At 57.2% G+C, this 16,640-nt stretch overlaps 2 protein-coding genes across 4 annotated transcripts in view; one reads left to right on the forward strand and one right to left on the reverse strand.

The window, feature by feature from the left end:
* The first annotated feature begins 1 nt into the window (after position 1).
* Slc2a4rg (SLC2A4 regulator) lies at positions 2 to 3,593 on the forward strand. Of its 2 annotated transcripts, none has more exons than XM_046432857.2 (7): positions 2 to 297; positions 581 to 726; positions 1,584 to 1,693; positions 2,100 to 2,281; positions 2,348 to 2,448; positions 2,521 to 2,946; positions 3,030 to 3,593. In XM_046432857.2, exons 1-7 carry the CDS (start codon positions 136 to 138, stop codon positions 3,139 to 3,141), a joined length of 1,239 nt encoding a protein of 412 aa, XP_046288813.1. In that variant the 5' UTR covers positions 2 to 135; the 3' UTR covers positions 3,142 to 3,593. The 2 variants fall into 2 exon arrangements, with proteins under 2 accessions (XP_046288813.1, XP_046288814.1); XM_046432858.2 differs by having other exon boundaries at positions 3 to 297; positions 2,524 to 2,946.
* A 150-nt stretch (positions 3,594 to 3,743) lies between these two features.
* The window catches only part of Zbtb46 (zinc finger and BTB domain containing 46), a 53,297-nt gene continuing 40,400 nt past the window's right edge, over positions 3,744 to 16,640 (reverse strand). For both annotated transcript variants that reach the window (XM_046432855.2, XM_046432853.2), the window contains exons 4-5: positions 11,649 to 11,824; positions 3,744 to 7,428 (exon numbers count right to left, since the gene is read on the reverse strand). In XM_046432855.2, the coding sequence (XP_046288811.1) occupies positions 7,027 to 7,428; positions 11,649 to 11,824 (578 nt within the window). In that variant the 3' untranslated portion in view covers positions 3,744 to 7,026. The remainder of the gene's footprint in view (positions 7,429 to 11,648; positions 11,825 to 16,640) is intronic.

A 16,640-nucleotide genomic window follows, 5' to 3' on the forward strand; every position in this document is an offset into this window, starting at 1 on the left:
CCTCGGGGCGGCGCAGCACCGAGAGGGCCGCACGGGATCCAGGGCGGGGGTCGGCGGCCCCGCCAGCCCGGCCCGGCCCGGGGCCGCCTCCCGAGAGTCCGCCCTCGCCGCTGCAGCCTCGGCGGCCGGCCGGCCATGGAAGCCGAGCTCTCCCCAGGTCCGGGTCCGGGCTGTGAGCGCCCCCAGCTCCGCGCCGGCGGTCGGGACCCCAGTGCGCTACGGGCCGAGGCGCCGTGGCTGAGCGCGCAGGGGTCGGGCCCGCGCGCCGCGCCCGTGACGGTGCCGGCGCCGCCACAGGTACCAGTGGGCGGGGGCGCCAACAAAGTTTCTCTGGCTGCAAAGATGGCGTCGGGGCTGCGCAAACTTTGGGCCCCGAGGGCGTGGCAGCTAGGGGTGGCCGCGTCGGCCCCTGCATGTCCGTGGGTCCAGCCGTGCGGCCGGGGGACGCCCCCCGTCGCCCGCGCCGAGGCGGGGCCGGAGGCGGAGCTATGCCGGTGGGGCGGGGGCGGGCGCCAAGTGGATCCATGGTGCAGGCTGGTGGGCCTGGGCTGCCTCTTCTATGAGTTTCTTCCATCTGCAGGGCCCTTCTATGGGCGGAGGTTTTGCGGGCTTGGAGTTCGCGCTGCCGCAAGAGCCGCAGGCTGCAGACCTAGGGACCCCGGGGACGTGGGCAGGGGCGGCTGGGCTCCCGACACCGTCGGTGCACATCCCGGTGCCAGGGCAGAGGTGAGCCCCTGGGGTGGGGGGAGTTCGTGCCCGAGGTGGGTGTGTGCACACGTGCGTCGGTGTGTGCATAGGCAGTGGGTGGGGCACGGATTTCTGCCTTCCCGACCCTCCCGAGGGAGGCCTCGGTAGAGAATAGGTCAGGGTCCGGAACTGGGTTTCTGCGTTCTCTTCCCCCAGCTCTCCAACCCTGGAGGAGTTGGACATAAATGACCAATTACATTGGGGGTCCCATCGCAGAACTGGGAGGGGCGGCTGTCAGTTTCTGTGCAGAAGAGGCAGTGCAGTTTGCGTGGGGCTTACTGTCCAGGAATCCCTGGGGCTCCTATTGCCACTCCCCCACTCCTAAGCCCAGACATTTCTGGCTGGCTGCACAGCAGGGGCGGGCCCTGTCCTATCCCGCTGAGGCCCAGGACCGGCCTGTGCTTGAAGCCCATTCTCCCTCCTGGCTGCTGCCGACTGCTGGCTGCTCCCACCTCCTAAGCCTGGACCGGGGCCCACAGCTGCTGTTGCACAACGCACAACGCTGGTTAATATGTGATGGGGGCTGGGTCGGGGTCAGTCCTAGCCCACCAGTGAGACATGGTGCCCTGTAGATCCTGAGGGTGCAGGGTACAAAGCCCAGGCTGTAGAGAACACCAGCCTCAGAGAGACCCCAGCCCTGTTCCCTGTGGTTCCTGGTGATTTGGGGGCTCTGCAACCTGAGCTGGGGGTGGAGCCAGACCTCCTTCTCTGCCAGGAGTGAGGCAGCCTGGTGCTGGAACACGTGCCCAGGCCTTGAAAGTGTAGCTGGGTCAGGGGAGGGTCCTAGAGTACTTGTTGGGCCCCACCCACCCACATCTTGCCCCTGTCTCCTTCAGATCCCCCCCAGGAAAAGCTCGGCTAGATGAGGTCCTGGCCGCGGCAGCCCTTACAAGCCTGTCTACTAGCCCCCTCTATCTGGGGACCTCTGCTGTATCCTTCAGTCCAGGTGTGTCTCAAGTCTGTGCTCAGGTGGGGGCAGGGCCTGGGACAGAGGACCCTACAGCCACCCAGTTTCTGGGATCGAGCAGAGTCCGCAGACCTGCCACCCACACTTCAGCTCTCTTTCTGAAGTGGTTATATGGATCTTCAGTGCCTCTCACTGAAGCCAGGCCTTTGCAGATTGTCCACCTCCACTTTGTTGACCATGCCAGGCACCCCCTTTTCTCTGCTATGCTGGGGGATGTCTCCCCATGCCCCTGTGACCAACATCTTCTCCAAGACTCTGCCCACCAGGCTCACCTGAATAGGTGGCAGCTGAGTTAGGGACTGCAGGTCATCAGGCAGACAGCAGGCAGCAGGTCCCCACAGAGCAGCTCAAGCCACCAGAGGTCCTGAGGTGCATGTTCCTGCAGAGCCTGACTTGGAACCCTGGAGGGAGGCCCTGGCGCAGCCCACTGACAGCTACAGCAGCAGCAGTGGAGACTGGGTCTGGGACCAGGCCAGCGACCAGTCCTCCCCGTCCACACCATCGCCCCCACTGCCCCCTGAGGCAGCCCACTTTCTGTTTGGGGAGCCCACTCAGAGGAAACGGAAGGTGAGCTGGGGGAGCCCAGGGCGGGTGGACTCGAGTGCTGCTCCTGACACACACCCTGTTGCCCAGAGCGCGGTCCAGGTGGTGTTCCAGTGCCTGTGGAAGAGCTGCGGGAAGGTGCTGCGCACAGCCTCCGCCATTCAGAGACACATCCGCCTGGTGCACCTGGGGTGCGGTGGGGCCGGGGGCGGGCGGTGGGGCCAGGCCAGGCCAGCGCTTCAGCTCCCTTGCTGTGTCCCCAGCAGGAGACGGGCAGAGCCTGAGCACAGTGATGGTGAGGAGGACTTCTACTACACTGAGCTGGACATTGGTGTGGACATGCTGACCAATGGGCTGTCCAGCCTGGCCCCAACGTCCCCTGAGGCCCCTGTGCCACCTGCCTTCCCCCATCTGGACCTGCCCAGCCTGCTGCGGCCCCTGGCCCTGCCCCTGCCCCCTTTGCTTAGCTCTGCAGTTCCTCCCAAGACATGCCACGGTGACCATGCCCACCATGCTGGGGAGGCAACAGGTGGCAGCTGGGAGCAAGTCTCAGGGCACTCTGGAGAGGAGCGAAGTCCAAGTTGCAGCTCCCCCCAGGGCTGCCTGGCACCCGTCCATGTGGACCCGCAGCCCACTGAGGGCCAGGCCACTGCACCAGCCCTGCCCTCCAAGCTTGGTGCCAGCTTGAGGTGCGTGTGGGTTGCGGGCCCAGTCAGGTGCCAGGTGGGGAGGGTCCCAGCTGACAGCACTCGTCTCCCACCTGTCTCCCCAGGAAGCCCCGCGGTGATGCCAAGAAGTGCCGGAAGGTGTACGGCACGGATCACCGGGACCTGTGGTGCACAGCCTGCCGCTGGAAGAAGGCTTGTCAGCGGTTCCTGGACTGAGCCCACTGGCCCTGCTGTCCCACCTCCTGTCCTGGGCAATCACCAGGCCTTGCCTCTTGTAGCTGTGGGGCTACTTCCTAAGGCAGGAGACAGTAGGGGAGATGGTGACCCTGGACCCCAGCAGTGGGGAAAGGGGTCCTGCTATTCAAAGTGCCTCTGAAGAAGCCAGCGTTTTTGCACTAAAGCCAAATAACATCACTGTCCTCTTGGCCCCAGGATTGTTGCCCCGCTGCCTGTTGGCCCAGGACTGGCCAAGGATGTTGGCAGGCCAGCTGTAGGGTTCGGTCCAAGAGGCACTTTGAGGGGTGTTGAGAAGGGGACTCCCATACTCACACCTAATGCAATGGTTTAGGGGCCAGGGCTGACTTTTTCCATGTTTCTGAAGCTCAGGTGTCTCACGTCTGGGCCACCAGGCGAGGAGAAAAATTAAAAATTGGGTTTTTTTTCCAGAAGCTGAGTCTGCCTCCTGGAGGGAAGGAATGGGTCCAGGACCTTGTGGGCAGGGATGGGGGGAGGCCACGGGGCTGGGGGTCTCCAATCCAGCCCCCTGTATCCAAGATGAGGCCGAGGAGGGGGCTATCTGAAACACAGGAGGCATCTGCTGGGAGCAGCAATTTCCCAATTTATTGAAAGTAATCGCTTTGCAAGAATGTCTATGCTAATCCCGTCACAGAAAGGAACTCCACAGGCAGGCCTGGAGCCTGTGGAGGCAAGCAGGAAACTCCAGACCCTCTGTAGAGAAGAGAAGGTGATGCTGGCTGCTGGCCTGGCCTCTGGCTACCAAGACCTAGGCAGCAGCTGTGATTTTCCACCAATGGACTGAAAAACCTCCCCAAATATTAAACACATCTCCAGTACAAACACAGGTTTATAATAATATATAAAGTCAATATAATAGAGCATCCCAAGAAAAAAATCAACAGTCTCCAAACACTGCCCTTTTTTTTTTTTTTTTTTTTTTTTGTCTCTTCTGTTTTTGATGACAGGTTGAAAGCATGTTGAAAAAAAATAAATATTTAAGGGAAGCACACACACACAGCACCCTCACTACAAGTGGTTCTAAAAGGGCCGCGTACAAAACAACAGGATCTAAACAAAAGACAACCACTAGAAAGTATGGCTTCTTAAAGAGCTGCACATGTCACAAAATGAGCTGAAGATTATCTTTCATAATATTGCAAAAAAGTTCCAGTTTTGCATTTTCTCAGTTTTCTTTCTTAAAAAGGAAGATGTGCAAAGTTGGAAGCATAGCTGTGTCCGGAGTCAGGCCCTGGAGAGTCCTGGCAGCATCCTATTGCCCAGACCCAGAGTCCAAACAACCTGGCCAGGATCCAGAGCTCCCTACAAAATCATGGTTTCCCTATTCACATACCCCCACCACCATGGACTGTATCTTCCACTTTGGTGTTGCAAACACCAAGGTATAAACAGACACAAACAACAACAAAAATACAAAATGTGAAATGTAATCTACACATTATTTTCCTCTTCATAAAAAAATATTTATTAGTTTGAACATTGATTAAAAAAAAATCAGTCACATAAAAAAAAAAAAAAAACCTTCATTACATACGTCTTTTCCCTCCATGCCTCCTGAGATGGATGTGTTCATCTGGGTTTGAAATTCCACTCTCCAACTAGCAAACAGAACAGCGGACCTGCCACACAGCAGACGGGGAAGATGGTGGACAGATTGGGACCCTTGGTTTTCTGGTACAGTATCATTTCAAGGATATGCCCCTAGGCCAGCAAAGGCATCCAGAGTGGGAGCCAGTCAGAGAGCAAGACATCCTGAGTGCCAGGCAGAGGTGCCTGGGGGAGGTGGGCCGGGGGCCCTGGGCAGTTTGGCCTGAGAGGGGGGACCGGTACAAAACCCAGAGGCTGGTAGCAAAGGTCTGGTTTCCAAATGCAACTTGTAAGAAAATCAGTGTATAGAAAAGGTGTTAAAAAAGTGGGAGAAAAGGTACAAAGTTCTGAGAGCCCTGAAGGGGGCTGGGAGCTCAGCTGGAGCTTCCTGGTCAGGGGGTCAGCCACACTGCCCCACTGGGAGCACCCCAGACCCCGCCATGGTTGTGGGAGAATGGGTGACAAGCCAAGGCCCCCATGCTCTGTGTAGGAGGGTCTGAGCTTGCGCTAGGGACTGGCTCAGGAGCTCATGGCTTTGCCAAGGAGGGATGTATGCGCAGCAGGGCTGGATGGCAGCAGGGGGAGCGGCCTCTTGTGACTGGTAGAAACTGGCTGATTTAACTTTGAAAAAACAAGAGAGAGAACTGCAACTCCTCCCCGTACACAGGCCCTCAAGGGCAGCACCATGTCCCTGCGCCCACATGGGCCCACCCTGTGTGTCCTTGGCAGCAGCTGCCAGACAGCTGTGCTTAGGGAATGTTCTCAGGAGATGTGCTCCAGGTGACCACTGGGACCTAAGTCATAGTTCTGTGGGGTTTTCCTTTTTCCACTGAGGAAGATGTGACAGTAAAAAGGTAACAGCCATCTGGCTTGCAGTCTGGAGGAGAAACTAGAAACTCTCTCTCCAGTTGGTACTCACACTAGCTCCCAGGGAGCCCTGGCCTAGGGTGGGGAGTGGTCAAGCTGCCTGCACCTCACCCTGAGAGGGTGCACAGGAGGAGGAGGAGGAGGAGGAGAGGGTGGAATGTCTTAGTTGTGGTGTCAGAGCAGCCTGGAGGAGGGGTACAGGCTGCCATGTATGCTCTAGGGTGGGTCTGGCAGCCTGCCTCCAGGGCCTCAACGCTGGGTGATGCACAGAGATGCCCACCATGGGGGCCTTTGCTTTTCACTCAGGAAAAAAGGAGAACACATGGGAAGCTCCTTCAAAACACAGCAGGAGGACTTAACAAGCCAAAGGAAAAACAACCCTATGTAGTTTTGCCAACTGCGAAAAACAATGCAAAAAGTAAGAATTTCCTGCAGCTACCTCATGATGTCTCCAACTACTTTAACATTTGGTTACCCAGGCAGGGAGGTGAAGCAGCACACTGCAGCAAGGACACCCACCTCCAGTGTTAGCAGCAACGATGGCAGGAGTCCGGCTCCAGCCCGTCCCAAGAGGGGTCAGCAGGAGCCCTGGAGCAAGCCCAGGGTGGACAAGGGGCCCAGGCTCTCTGAGGAAGTGCACCCAGAGCTGAGGCCCTCATGGCAGAACTGTTTTGGGCCTGAGATGGGGAGCCTGGCCAGGGGTCTCCTCCCTGACTGAGGAGTCCTGCATGGAAGGAGCTGCGGCCTCCTCAGGCCCCGCCCTCCAGGACCACCGGAGAGAGCACCTGGAGCCCTGGATCTCGAGGATCTGCAGCTGCTTTGTTAAGCACCAAAGCCCAGAGGTAAGAGGATCGCAGGGCTTTCTGTGCACCAGACCTGGGTTCTACAGGCTGCCACTATGTGGCAGGAGCCAAGAGGGCAAAGGGCCACTACGGGGTCACAGGCAGCCACCTGGCTGCAGGGCTTGAGCAGTGCTGCGGACGGATGCAGCTCGGTGTATGCAAAACTCTCAACATGGACTCAGACCTGTGGCCTCGAGGATGAACTCATGCCCCTGGCCACCCTGGCCAGCCTGCATCCAGGGTCTGGCCAGCCACAGAGGGCTCCTTTGATGCTCTGGAGGCACGCCCCAGACCAGACCCGTCACACACCCGCAGGCACCTGCTGGGGACTCCAGGCATCCCAGGACAGGCAGGAGCATGCGCTCTCCCTTGACCGCAAGGCCATGGCCGGTGTCTGTGGGAGTGGGCTGGTTGCAGGGAGGACCAGAGGAGGGGCTGAGAAGGGCACTGCCCTGCCGTCGGGTGTTGAGACCCACTAAGACACACACACAGGTGGACGGAACGACGCAGCCACCACCCCACCATCAGACCCTGCCCACTGGGGCAGGGCCTAGGAGATCCAGGCGAAGTCCTTTTCAGGCCCTGCAGTGGGGCTGCGGGGGCCCTGTGGTGAGTCCTCGTCCTCCTTGTCGTCCCCCAACAGCGTGTCCTCGGGCGCCAGCCCTACATCGTCCTTCCACTTTGCCACGTCGTCGTCCTCATCCTCCCCCAGCTCCTCCTCACCCTCCCCTCGCGGGTCCTCGGGGTCTTCCAAGTAGGGCCCATCACCAGTGAACAGGGCCTCAGGGGAGCCTTCGCCGCCCCCATGGTCCAACTGCACGGCTGCGCCCCGGCCAGCACAGTCGGCACACACACCGTGGCGCCGGGAGCCGTGCCTGATGCCCACGCTGGCTGCAGACATGAACACGCGGCTGCACACCTTGCACACGTACTTCTTGTCCTTGCTGTGGACCTGGGAGGACAGGGCAGTCAGTGGAGGGGTGAGGTCCCCCAGGGGCAGTCTCTGCCAGGCCCTAAAGAGGCATATGAGCAAGGATAGCCATGGCATGACTTGGGGGTGACAGATCTGCTGGGACCCTCAAGCCCAGGCTTGAGGGTGCTGCCCAGAGTCTACATGGTCAGAACTGGGGACAGCACCCAAAAGCCCTGTCCCTAGGGGTGCTGAAACCACGGGCAGCAGTGTCCTCCCGCAGCCCCAGCAGGGCCAGGTCTCGGTGTGAGTATACACATACACACACACACACACACACACACACATGCACACACAGAGGCCCTGCTACATACTTCTCTCTAAGGTCACACTGCTCCCTCCTCCAGAGTCCCTGCAAGGACAGGCTGAGTTCTCATCAGACAGCGTATGGAGCACTCCTGTGCCCCTCCTGGAAAAGACGATGCCAGCTCAGGCTGGTTAAGGGTGGAGAGCCCCACACAGCAGTGACCAAAAGCTATAGGTTGAATCTGGCTTCTGGGAGTCCAGTCCAGGCCCATGGCTTGATGGGCTGGGCAGCAGGAGAGCCATAGGTCAAGATTGAAGGACAAGGGCTCGGACTGTAGCTCAGTGGTAGAGCAATTGCCTAGCATGCGTGAGGCACTGGGTTCGATCCTCAGCATCACATAAAAATAAACAAATAAAATAAAAGCATTCTATCCATCTACAACTACAAGGAAATTAAAAAGAAAAAAAAGAGGGAAGGGGAATTGGGATGGAGTCCCAGGAGATGGTGGTGAACTGGGAACAGACTGGGGGCAAGTCCACACCCCAGCCTTCTCCTGACCATTTCCTTGTAGGTGAAAAGGCACAGCTCCCTCCCCCAGCTGGAGCCTGAGGTCAACTGAGAGCCTAGGACAGAGATTAGCAACTGAGGTCAGCAGAAGAGGCACATTGGCCAGGAAGGGACAGGATCAGTGCCCCTTACCAGGGCTATGCCTGACAGGGAGCAACAGCATTTGGGAGAGGGTCCTCAAGAGAGCAGGACACAAAGGCCCTAGGACCTGAGGACACACAGACGGGATGCCTTCTGCAGAAGGGGACAGGATGCCTGCTGCTGTTTGGAACCTGTGGAGACTTCAGCATGGGCACTGGAGTCTGTGGAGAAGCACAGCACCCCTGGCTAACTTGAGGAGGGCTTGGAGGGACTGGTCACAACCAAGCCCTGACCCTACTTTTCAAGAACAAAGGCCAGTGGGCCCACACGTGGCAAGCTACCTGTGAGCCTCGGTCCACCCTCTGGTTGGACCTGGTGCTAGCCATGCTTCTGCCCTCAAGTGCCAGCAGCCTCCCCAGACCTCCAGGCTCTCGGCCCTCTGTGTCCTGCAGACGCCTACCCTCCATGTGCAAGAGCTGGAGCTGTGGAGAGCTGGCTGCACACAGGGAGGGAGCTGTCCAGGGGGTGTCTGAAGCCAGCTCTCCACTGCCTGCAAGAAAGTCCTGTCACACAAAGACTGCAGCCAGGCTGAGGGGGAGCGGGGTCCTGCTGGGGTGGCTGAGAGCGTCCCAGGCTCACGTGTTGAAGGCATGGTCCCCGACGCAGCAGTAGTCAGAGGTGGGGCCTCTGGGAGGGGCTCACCCTGAGGGTCCGGACCTCCTCAGTGTCTGGGTCCTGGATGGTGAACGCACTACCTGAGGTTGGACTGGCTGGAGGAGGGTCTCTGGGGCATGCCCTGGGAGGCTTCCCCGCTGTCTTTCTCTGCTTCCTGGCTGCCGTGAACTGAGCAGCTTTCCTCTACGATGCCCTCTGCCATGGTGTTTCTGCCTCATCCTGGGCCCAGAGCAATGGAGTCGGCCCACCATGGACTGAATCCTCTGAAACCATGAGTCACAATAAACTTTTCCTCTTCTAAGTTGTTGTTTTTTCCTCCACTAAGTTGTTCTTGTCAGGTATTTTGGTCACAGCAGAAAAAAAAAGTTGGCTAACATTTTCTTTTCTTTTTTTTTTTTTTTTGGAGGGAGGTGCTAACAGGAACTGAACTCAGGAGCACTCGACCACTGAGCCACACCCCCAGCCCTATTTTGTATTTTATTTAGAGACAGGGTCTCACTGAGTTGCTTAGCTCCTCGCTTTTGCCGAGGCTGGCTTTAAACTCTTGATCCTCCTGCCTCAGCCTCCAGAGCCACTGAGATTACAGGCCTGTGCCACCGTGCCTGGCTAAGCTCATATTTCTTCTACTTGCAATGATCTGACAAGCGATCACTGTGGTCCTGCAGCTATGCCTCGTGAGCTGCCCCTCACTGGCCTCAGCTTCCCAGGCCCTTGGTCCCACAGAGCACTGCTCTTGAACCCAACCTTCTTGAAGGCAGGGTTGTTATTTCCACCAAACCCCAAGTGGGGAAGGCTCCAGTGACAGCTGCCAGGCTGCCGTGACAACCTGCACGTCCAGAGTGTGGCATGGGCAGGTCATCACATGGGGGACCTGAGACCTTCAGGAACAGCTGGTGATGGCTCCTGGAGCTGGGTGCTAGCCCCATGGCCTCCTCAAAAGCCCAACCAGCAGGGTCTAGACCCCTGGGTTGGGTCCAGAATTCTGTAGGTTTGTTTGCTCTGTATTAGATTCAGGGCCTCCCTCTGCCCCCCCACACAGGGGAACAAAACGGCCAGGCCAAGTCACAACAGGAACTGTGCAAATGGGGATGACAGGGCAGGAACAGGCCCAGGAGGAGTCGGGGTCCCCAAGGCAGATGGCCAGGACCAGAGGGCCAGGCACTCGTGGGTGCTCACACTCCTGCTCGGGGAGGGTGCTGGGCACCGTGGTAACTGTTGCTGAGCCCCTTGGTGGTGCTGCTGTGGAGCAGGGCCGGCCCACCCCATCCAGACCTGAAGCCCTCGCAGGTACAGAGGGGTCCCACTCCTTGCTGCTGGGTCTGCCCCCCAGAGGTGCCAGGATGGCTACTGTGCGCAAGGAGGCCGCAGACCGTCTCCTAACGCAGGGCCCTGTTTCTCAGAGTGGGCACCCAGAGAAACCCTCTCCTCAGGAAGAGGTGGGCCACCTTCATTGTTTTTGTTTTTGTTTTGTATTCTACTTTTTTAACACTAGGGATTGAATTCAGGGCCTCATGCATGCTAGATAAGTGCTCTACCACTGGGCTACATCCTCAGCCTTTTTATTTTTTATTTTGAGACAGAGTCTTGCTAAATTGCCCAGGCTGGCCTACAACTAGAGGTCCTCCTGCCTCAGCCTCATGAACAGTTGGGGTTACAGGCATGGCCACTGCAGCTGGCTCAAATGTTTTAAGTACATTTTTCAGGGCCCTCCTGTGGGTTCTCTAGACAAATGCAATGACCCTCATTGAGACTCATCAGCATTTGCTAGCATGAAACAAGATGTGGTTCCTCTGAATAGGTGCATATGTGCCTTTTAGTCTGCAAAGTGATCTCTATGGCTGATTAATTAGATGAAGCAGAAGCAAACGTTCACTTAGAGAAAAAATTCTAAACTTGGCTTGCTAAGACCTCATGGCTTCTCGTGGACATGGGTCTGCCTCTGGCCTCCCTTCATGGTCAAGGGCTCTTCCTGATCCAGGCATCCCCACCTCACAGAGGGACACATGGGGGACCCTAGAGAATATCCCTCTGTGGGCTCTATAGCCATTCAGGGACCCTAACCTCAGGGGAGCTCCCAGCTGTCCTCACCTCAAATAAGAGTACCCCACTAGGCTCGAGCAGCAGAGGCCAACAGAGAGCCTGAACCCGGCCTCGGCCCTTGCCGCCTGGCAGGGCTGCCCATGAAGCTGATGAGCTCCAGGTGACCCAGCCTGCAAACCATCCCCATCCCAAAGACGCCGAGATGCTCCCCCATCCCAGTGCAGCATCCCATTGGTATCACACCTGGGGCTGTCCCCTGTCAGGGCTCAGGGCCTTGGGGGTCCGTCTCGCTAGGCTGATCTCCTCTCTATCTCCAGACAACCTCCTCTCTGTCGCTCTTAGCTGAGCTGGTCCACTCTTCAGCATCTGCTCCCTGACAGCCACCAGCTGGGTGCAGAGCCTGGCCCCACCCCTACAGGGCGAGCAAGGCAGCCCGAAGCCAGCAGCAGTGACCCCTTGGCGAATGCTGTCCATGGTGGCCTGCTTGGCTTCCCCACTGCAGAGTGTCCAGGCATCCCATAGCCACCCCCACTGCCCGCCTTTCAGGACATCTCAGCTCAGCATAGGCCGCGGCTCCAGGCCCTGCACTCACCAGCGTGTGCCGCTTCATGTGCTCACGGCGCGTGAACTTCTTCCCGCAGATCTCACAGGGGTAGGGCCGCTCCCCGGTGTGGGAACGCATGTGCCTCTTGAGGATGCACTGGTGCATGGCCGAGAAGCTGCAGTAGGGGCACTTGAACTTCTTCCTGATCACCGTGAACTCATTCACTGGAAGAGAGCAGAGGCGTCAGTGCAAGGGTCACCTGGCTGCCTCCTCTCCACGTGCTGTCCACCCAAAGGGGACCCACAACCCAAGCCCAGGGAGGCTGGTGCCCACCTCTGAGGAGCCTTCTGCAAAATGGAGGCCCACTCAAGCAATCTTTCCCTGACGAGGGCTGACCAAGAGCCCAGGCATGGGCAGCAGCAAGCCCTGTGGACAACCAACCCAGCACATGCCATCTTGTCTCTGTTCATACATTCCCCATGTCCTCAGATGTTCCCCCATGCCCTCAGATGCTGCTGGATATCAGGACCTCCCAGGAGGCAGATAAGAAGCCAGCACCGTAGCGAGGCATGGGCCAAAAAACACAGAGGGAAAAGGAGGCACCCCTCTGCTGGAAAACAACCAGGGGTCTAATCTATCCAATACGCTACACTGTCCCAGGGAACCTGGGCCCTGACTCTGCTGAGGGACCCTCAGAGGCTCCAGTGTGGTTCTGCTGCTCAGACCCCAGCTTCGGCACGGGACTTAGAAACTGGCCAGCGCAGAGCAGCCCCAAGAGCACTGGCCCTGGACTCACACAGGTCCAATCAGGAAGATCCTTGCAAGATCCACCGTGAGCCAGAGTCCTGTGCCCCACAGACAGTAACCCCTGTCCCAGGGACACATGATTCTCCAAGAACTGAGGGGAGAGTTCATCCCTGCTAGGCCTAGAAAGCCCTGAGCTGACAACTCCAAGTGGACACCATAGCTCATAGCTGAGCCACTCCCCAGAGCCACGGTCCCTGTCTGTGCCCCTAAAGCAACATCAGGTCCCCTGGAGAGTAGGAGTCCACAAGACTTCTGCTTCTGAGCCTCTCTATTAGATGTACACCGTGTCCCTACATCAGGAGCTTTCAGTGTTGGTGGGTGTGGCAATGGCCTGTGGCTGGGGACAGGAGGGGGACCACGCTCAGCATGGCCTCTAAGGCAAGATAGGCACTGAGATGACCACAGCCAACAGTGCACCATCTTCCAGTTGTACCCACATATAGTCAGAACTGGACCGGAAGGCATTCCGCACACAAAGCACCCACTCAACACACTATGGCCTCAACGCACAGCCTGGGACTTGCATCTGCCAAAGGTCTGCACATACCAGATCCGCCAGAGACCCAGCTGCTGGGCATTCAGGTGTTCCCCTCTTTCACCCACGAGAACAGTGGTTACTGCGGTTCCTGTAGATGACTGTACCACCCACCACCTTCTGAAGACGGGTCCTGGGCAGTATCTACCCACAGCCCTGCAACTGTTCCTGTCCACCTGGTGCCTGTGCAGGCAGGATCGCAGCAGAGGGGCACACTCCAGTAGGACCCGCCCAAAAGCAGGGTCCTCGGGGGGAGTTGGTGTCCAGTGTCTGCTGATGATGTGCACTGCCTTAGCTAGGGCGAGTCTATCCAACAGGCTACACCAGTGGCACAAAGAGAGCGGGCGCTCAGCAAGGTGACCCACAGGAGACAGGCCTCTGTCCAGCCACTGCCCACACCCTGCTTTGTCCTCCCTGACCACTGGGCTCTGTCCTTGATGTGGTCCAGTGAACTAGGCACAAAAATATTCCCCTTTTCCAGCCACACCTCCACCAGGAAGGACTGCTCTTCCTCAGAACCCTGTGTCCCCACTGCCGTACCTGGGGGGTGATGCACACCCTCTAGGTGGGAGGGGAACAGGACATGAATTTCTACACTGTTTTACTTAAAACAACTTTTTGGGGGAACACAGCCATGGTTCCTATTCTGGTTTTACAATCATGAAAATTAGAATTTTGTATTACCATATATTTAGCCTTCTATTTAGTAATTCAGACCTGCGTGCTAAATCAACACTTTCTCTGTATAGAAGCACTGTTTCTTCTCTCATAAAAACTGCCTGGAACTTCCTGGCCGTGGCTCCCCCTCCTAAGCAGGGCTTGCCCAGAGCAGAGGCCTGGCACACAACGCCACTCCGTACCTGTGGCTTCTGAAGCTAACGCAACAACGCTTTCTGGTCTTTTCTTGACAGGTTATTTTAGGGTCACAGCTGTAACAAAGAGCCTCTGGGTGGCCCAGAACAGTAAGTAAATTCAGTCTCATAGTTTTGGAGGTCAGACCTGGGACACCACAGTGTGAACTCTAGGGGGCTCCTTGTGCCCCCTCCAGCTCCTGGGCCCCAGTACCCCTTGGCTGATGGCCACATGGCTCCATCTTCAGGTGGCTCCTCCTCTGAGCCTATGTCTCCTCTTCTGCCTCTTATAAAGACATGTGTCACTGAATTTAGAGCCACTCTAATCCAGGACGACCTCATTTGAGATACTTAATTTAACCACACCTGCAAAGACCCATTTTCCAAATAGGGTCACAGTCACAGGTCCAGGAGACTAGGAGTGGGCACTGGGGGCACCATGTACCTGCTGTGTGCAGTCAGCAGCATGTCACTGCCGGGGTCCGGCCAGCTAGGAGCTGCTGCACCACCGAGCCACGCCCCAGCCAGTGATGATTAGAACAATGTCCTTTTTTTTTTTTTCTTCTCAGTACTGGAATTGAACCCAGAGCCTCAGAAACACTCTACCACTGAGCCACATCTCCAGCCCTTCTTATTCTTTATCTGAGGCAAGGTCTTGGTGAGTTGCCCAGGGGCCTAGAACTTGCCATCCTTCGGCCTCAGCTTCTTGGAGGGACAGGAGGGGGACAGCTAGGGTCACAGGAGAGTGCCACTGTGTCTGATAAATTCATTCCTAGTTGGAAACAACTAATATCCCCTGTAATTTCTTTGTGACTTACAGCTTACATATCTTAGAAAATTCCCAAATCATATAGAGCTAAGGCTGGAATGTGGCCCAAGGTGCAGTGTTGGAATCATAGTCCCAGCAACCACGCGGTGCCAGGCACAGGGCTGTGAGAGGTCTGGGCCTCTCCCTCACATGGCACACCTGGCTAGCAGGTGCTGGCCCTGTGTTCCATCCCAGCACTGCAAAGCCAAAGGACAAACACAAGCTATCTTGGGAGTGTGTGCTGCCGTGAGAGCAGGCTGGTCGCAAACGCAGGGCTTCCCCGCTGGCCTTCCACCTTGGGCTGACAAGGCAAGTAGGCCTGGCCACAGCTGCACCTGCAGTCCCAGCACGCAGGACCCCTCAAGTCCACAAGTTCTACACCAGCCTGGGCCACAGGTGAGGCTGTCTCAAAAAATAGATAAATAAATAAAACGAATGCAGCCCTCTTCAGACTCAGCCCCTCCCCCGTGGACTTCCGTCTCCAGAATGGTAGAGGCAGGCACTCTACCAACTGAGCTATATCCCCAGCCCCAAATTCTTTTCTTTATAAACAATCCAGCCTGTGATTTCTGTTGTGGCAGCACAAATGCACCAAGACGTGTGGCTTCATTGTCATAAACATTAAAAAGCCACATAGTAAAAGAGTCACTGCCATAAGCTGCCATGGCAGCCACATCTTGCTCCCAGCTGCTCAGGAGGCTGACACTGGAGGATCCAAGTTCCAGGCCAGCCTCAGAAACTTGTGAAATCCTGTCTTAAATAAAAATAAACAGAGCTGGGGTGCAGCTCAGTGCTGGAGCACCCCTGGGTTCAACCCCCACCCCCCAAAAAAAAACAGTACTTGGCATAAACGAAAACATGCAAGACCATTAAACCAAACCGAACACCAGGGGTTCCATTCCAGACAGTCAATTCTTCATCTAGTCATCATTTACCAAAGAGTGCACTTCTACAGTATTTCAAAATCAGGTCCAAATAAGGACCATAGTTGACTTCAAAGACTTACAAGGCAGCCACAGTTTTATGTTAGAATGAGGCGGAATTACAATGTATCCAAGTTGTTTCAAGATCTTAACCGTGGGCAAGTGCGTGCACCCCAGGACCCAGCTCAGTGAGGCCTCACCTGTCTGTGCACCCACACGCACACACACTCAGCAGTACACTGCGCAGCAGCCTCAGAGGCCCCCCATCCCAACACTCTGTGCCGCCTGCATTTGCCCATTTGTGCTGCTGACACGGGCTCACGTCAGTGCACAGGGATCTGAGGACGCCTGGGCAACTGTCCTGGTTCAGACGCTGGATGTCCCCAAGCAGCTCAGTGAGACAAAGCAAGAAGGAGAAGACTGAGAGGCCTGGACCTAGTCAGGCACTCAGGTGAGGGTTAACTGGGTGGAGATTCAGGCAGGCGGGTGTGGCTGGGGAGGAGGTCACTGGGGCCTGCCTGGGGGTCTCTGGGTTGTCCCTGGGGAGCAGAGCTCTCTGCCTGTTTGCCACATCCTGAGCTGCTTTCCTCTTCCATGCCCTCCTGAGCCTCATCTCGGGCCCAGAGGGATGGAGCTGGCTTCCTCTGCACCGAACCTCTGAAACCATGAGCCAAAATAAGTGTTTCTTCCCCTAATTGTTCTCCTCAGCTCTTCTGGTCATGGCAGTGAAAAAGCCGACTAAAACAGTGTCTCACGTGGCTCAGTGGTAAAGCACCTCCGTCTCCAGTACTGCAAAAGACCAAATCAAAACCACAACCAACTCCTGCCTGCCCCCACCCCCAGCAGGTCTGCACTGGGGCGGGGGGTGGGCACCACCAGCTCCCAAGGCCACTGGGCCTGCCAGGAGACCCCAGAGGGCCTGTCCTCAGGAGCCCACTCTGCACACACCTCCCTGCTCAGGACCTTGGCCAACCCACAGAGTGTTCACCTGGGGGAGGTCACAGACACAGTGTGCGAGCTCCTCAGGTGACCACGGGGCCCCATCCCCAGAAGCCCACTGTGAGCTGAAAGGTGGGCCCCACCTCCCGACCCCTAGAGCCAGCCACCACCCCACGC

The sequence above is a fragment of the Marmota monax genome, unplaced genomic scaffold, assembly GCF_021218885.2.
Source record: "Marmota monax isolate L192 unplaced genomic scaffold, Marmota_monax_Labrador192_F-V1.1 WCK01_AAM20220418_F8-fsc00014, whole genome shotgun sequence".
Lineage (NCBI taxonomy): Eukaryota > Metazoa > Chordata > Mammalia > Rodentia > Sciuridae > Marmota > Marmota monax.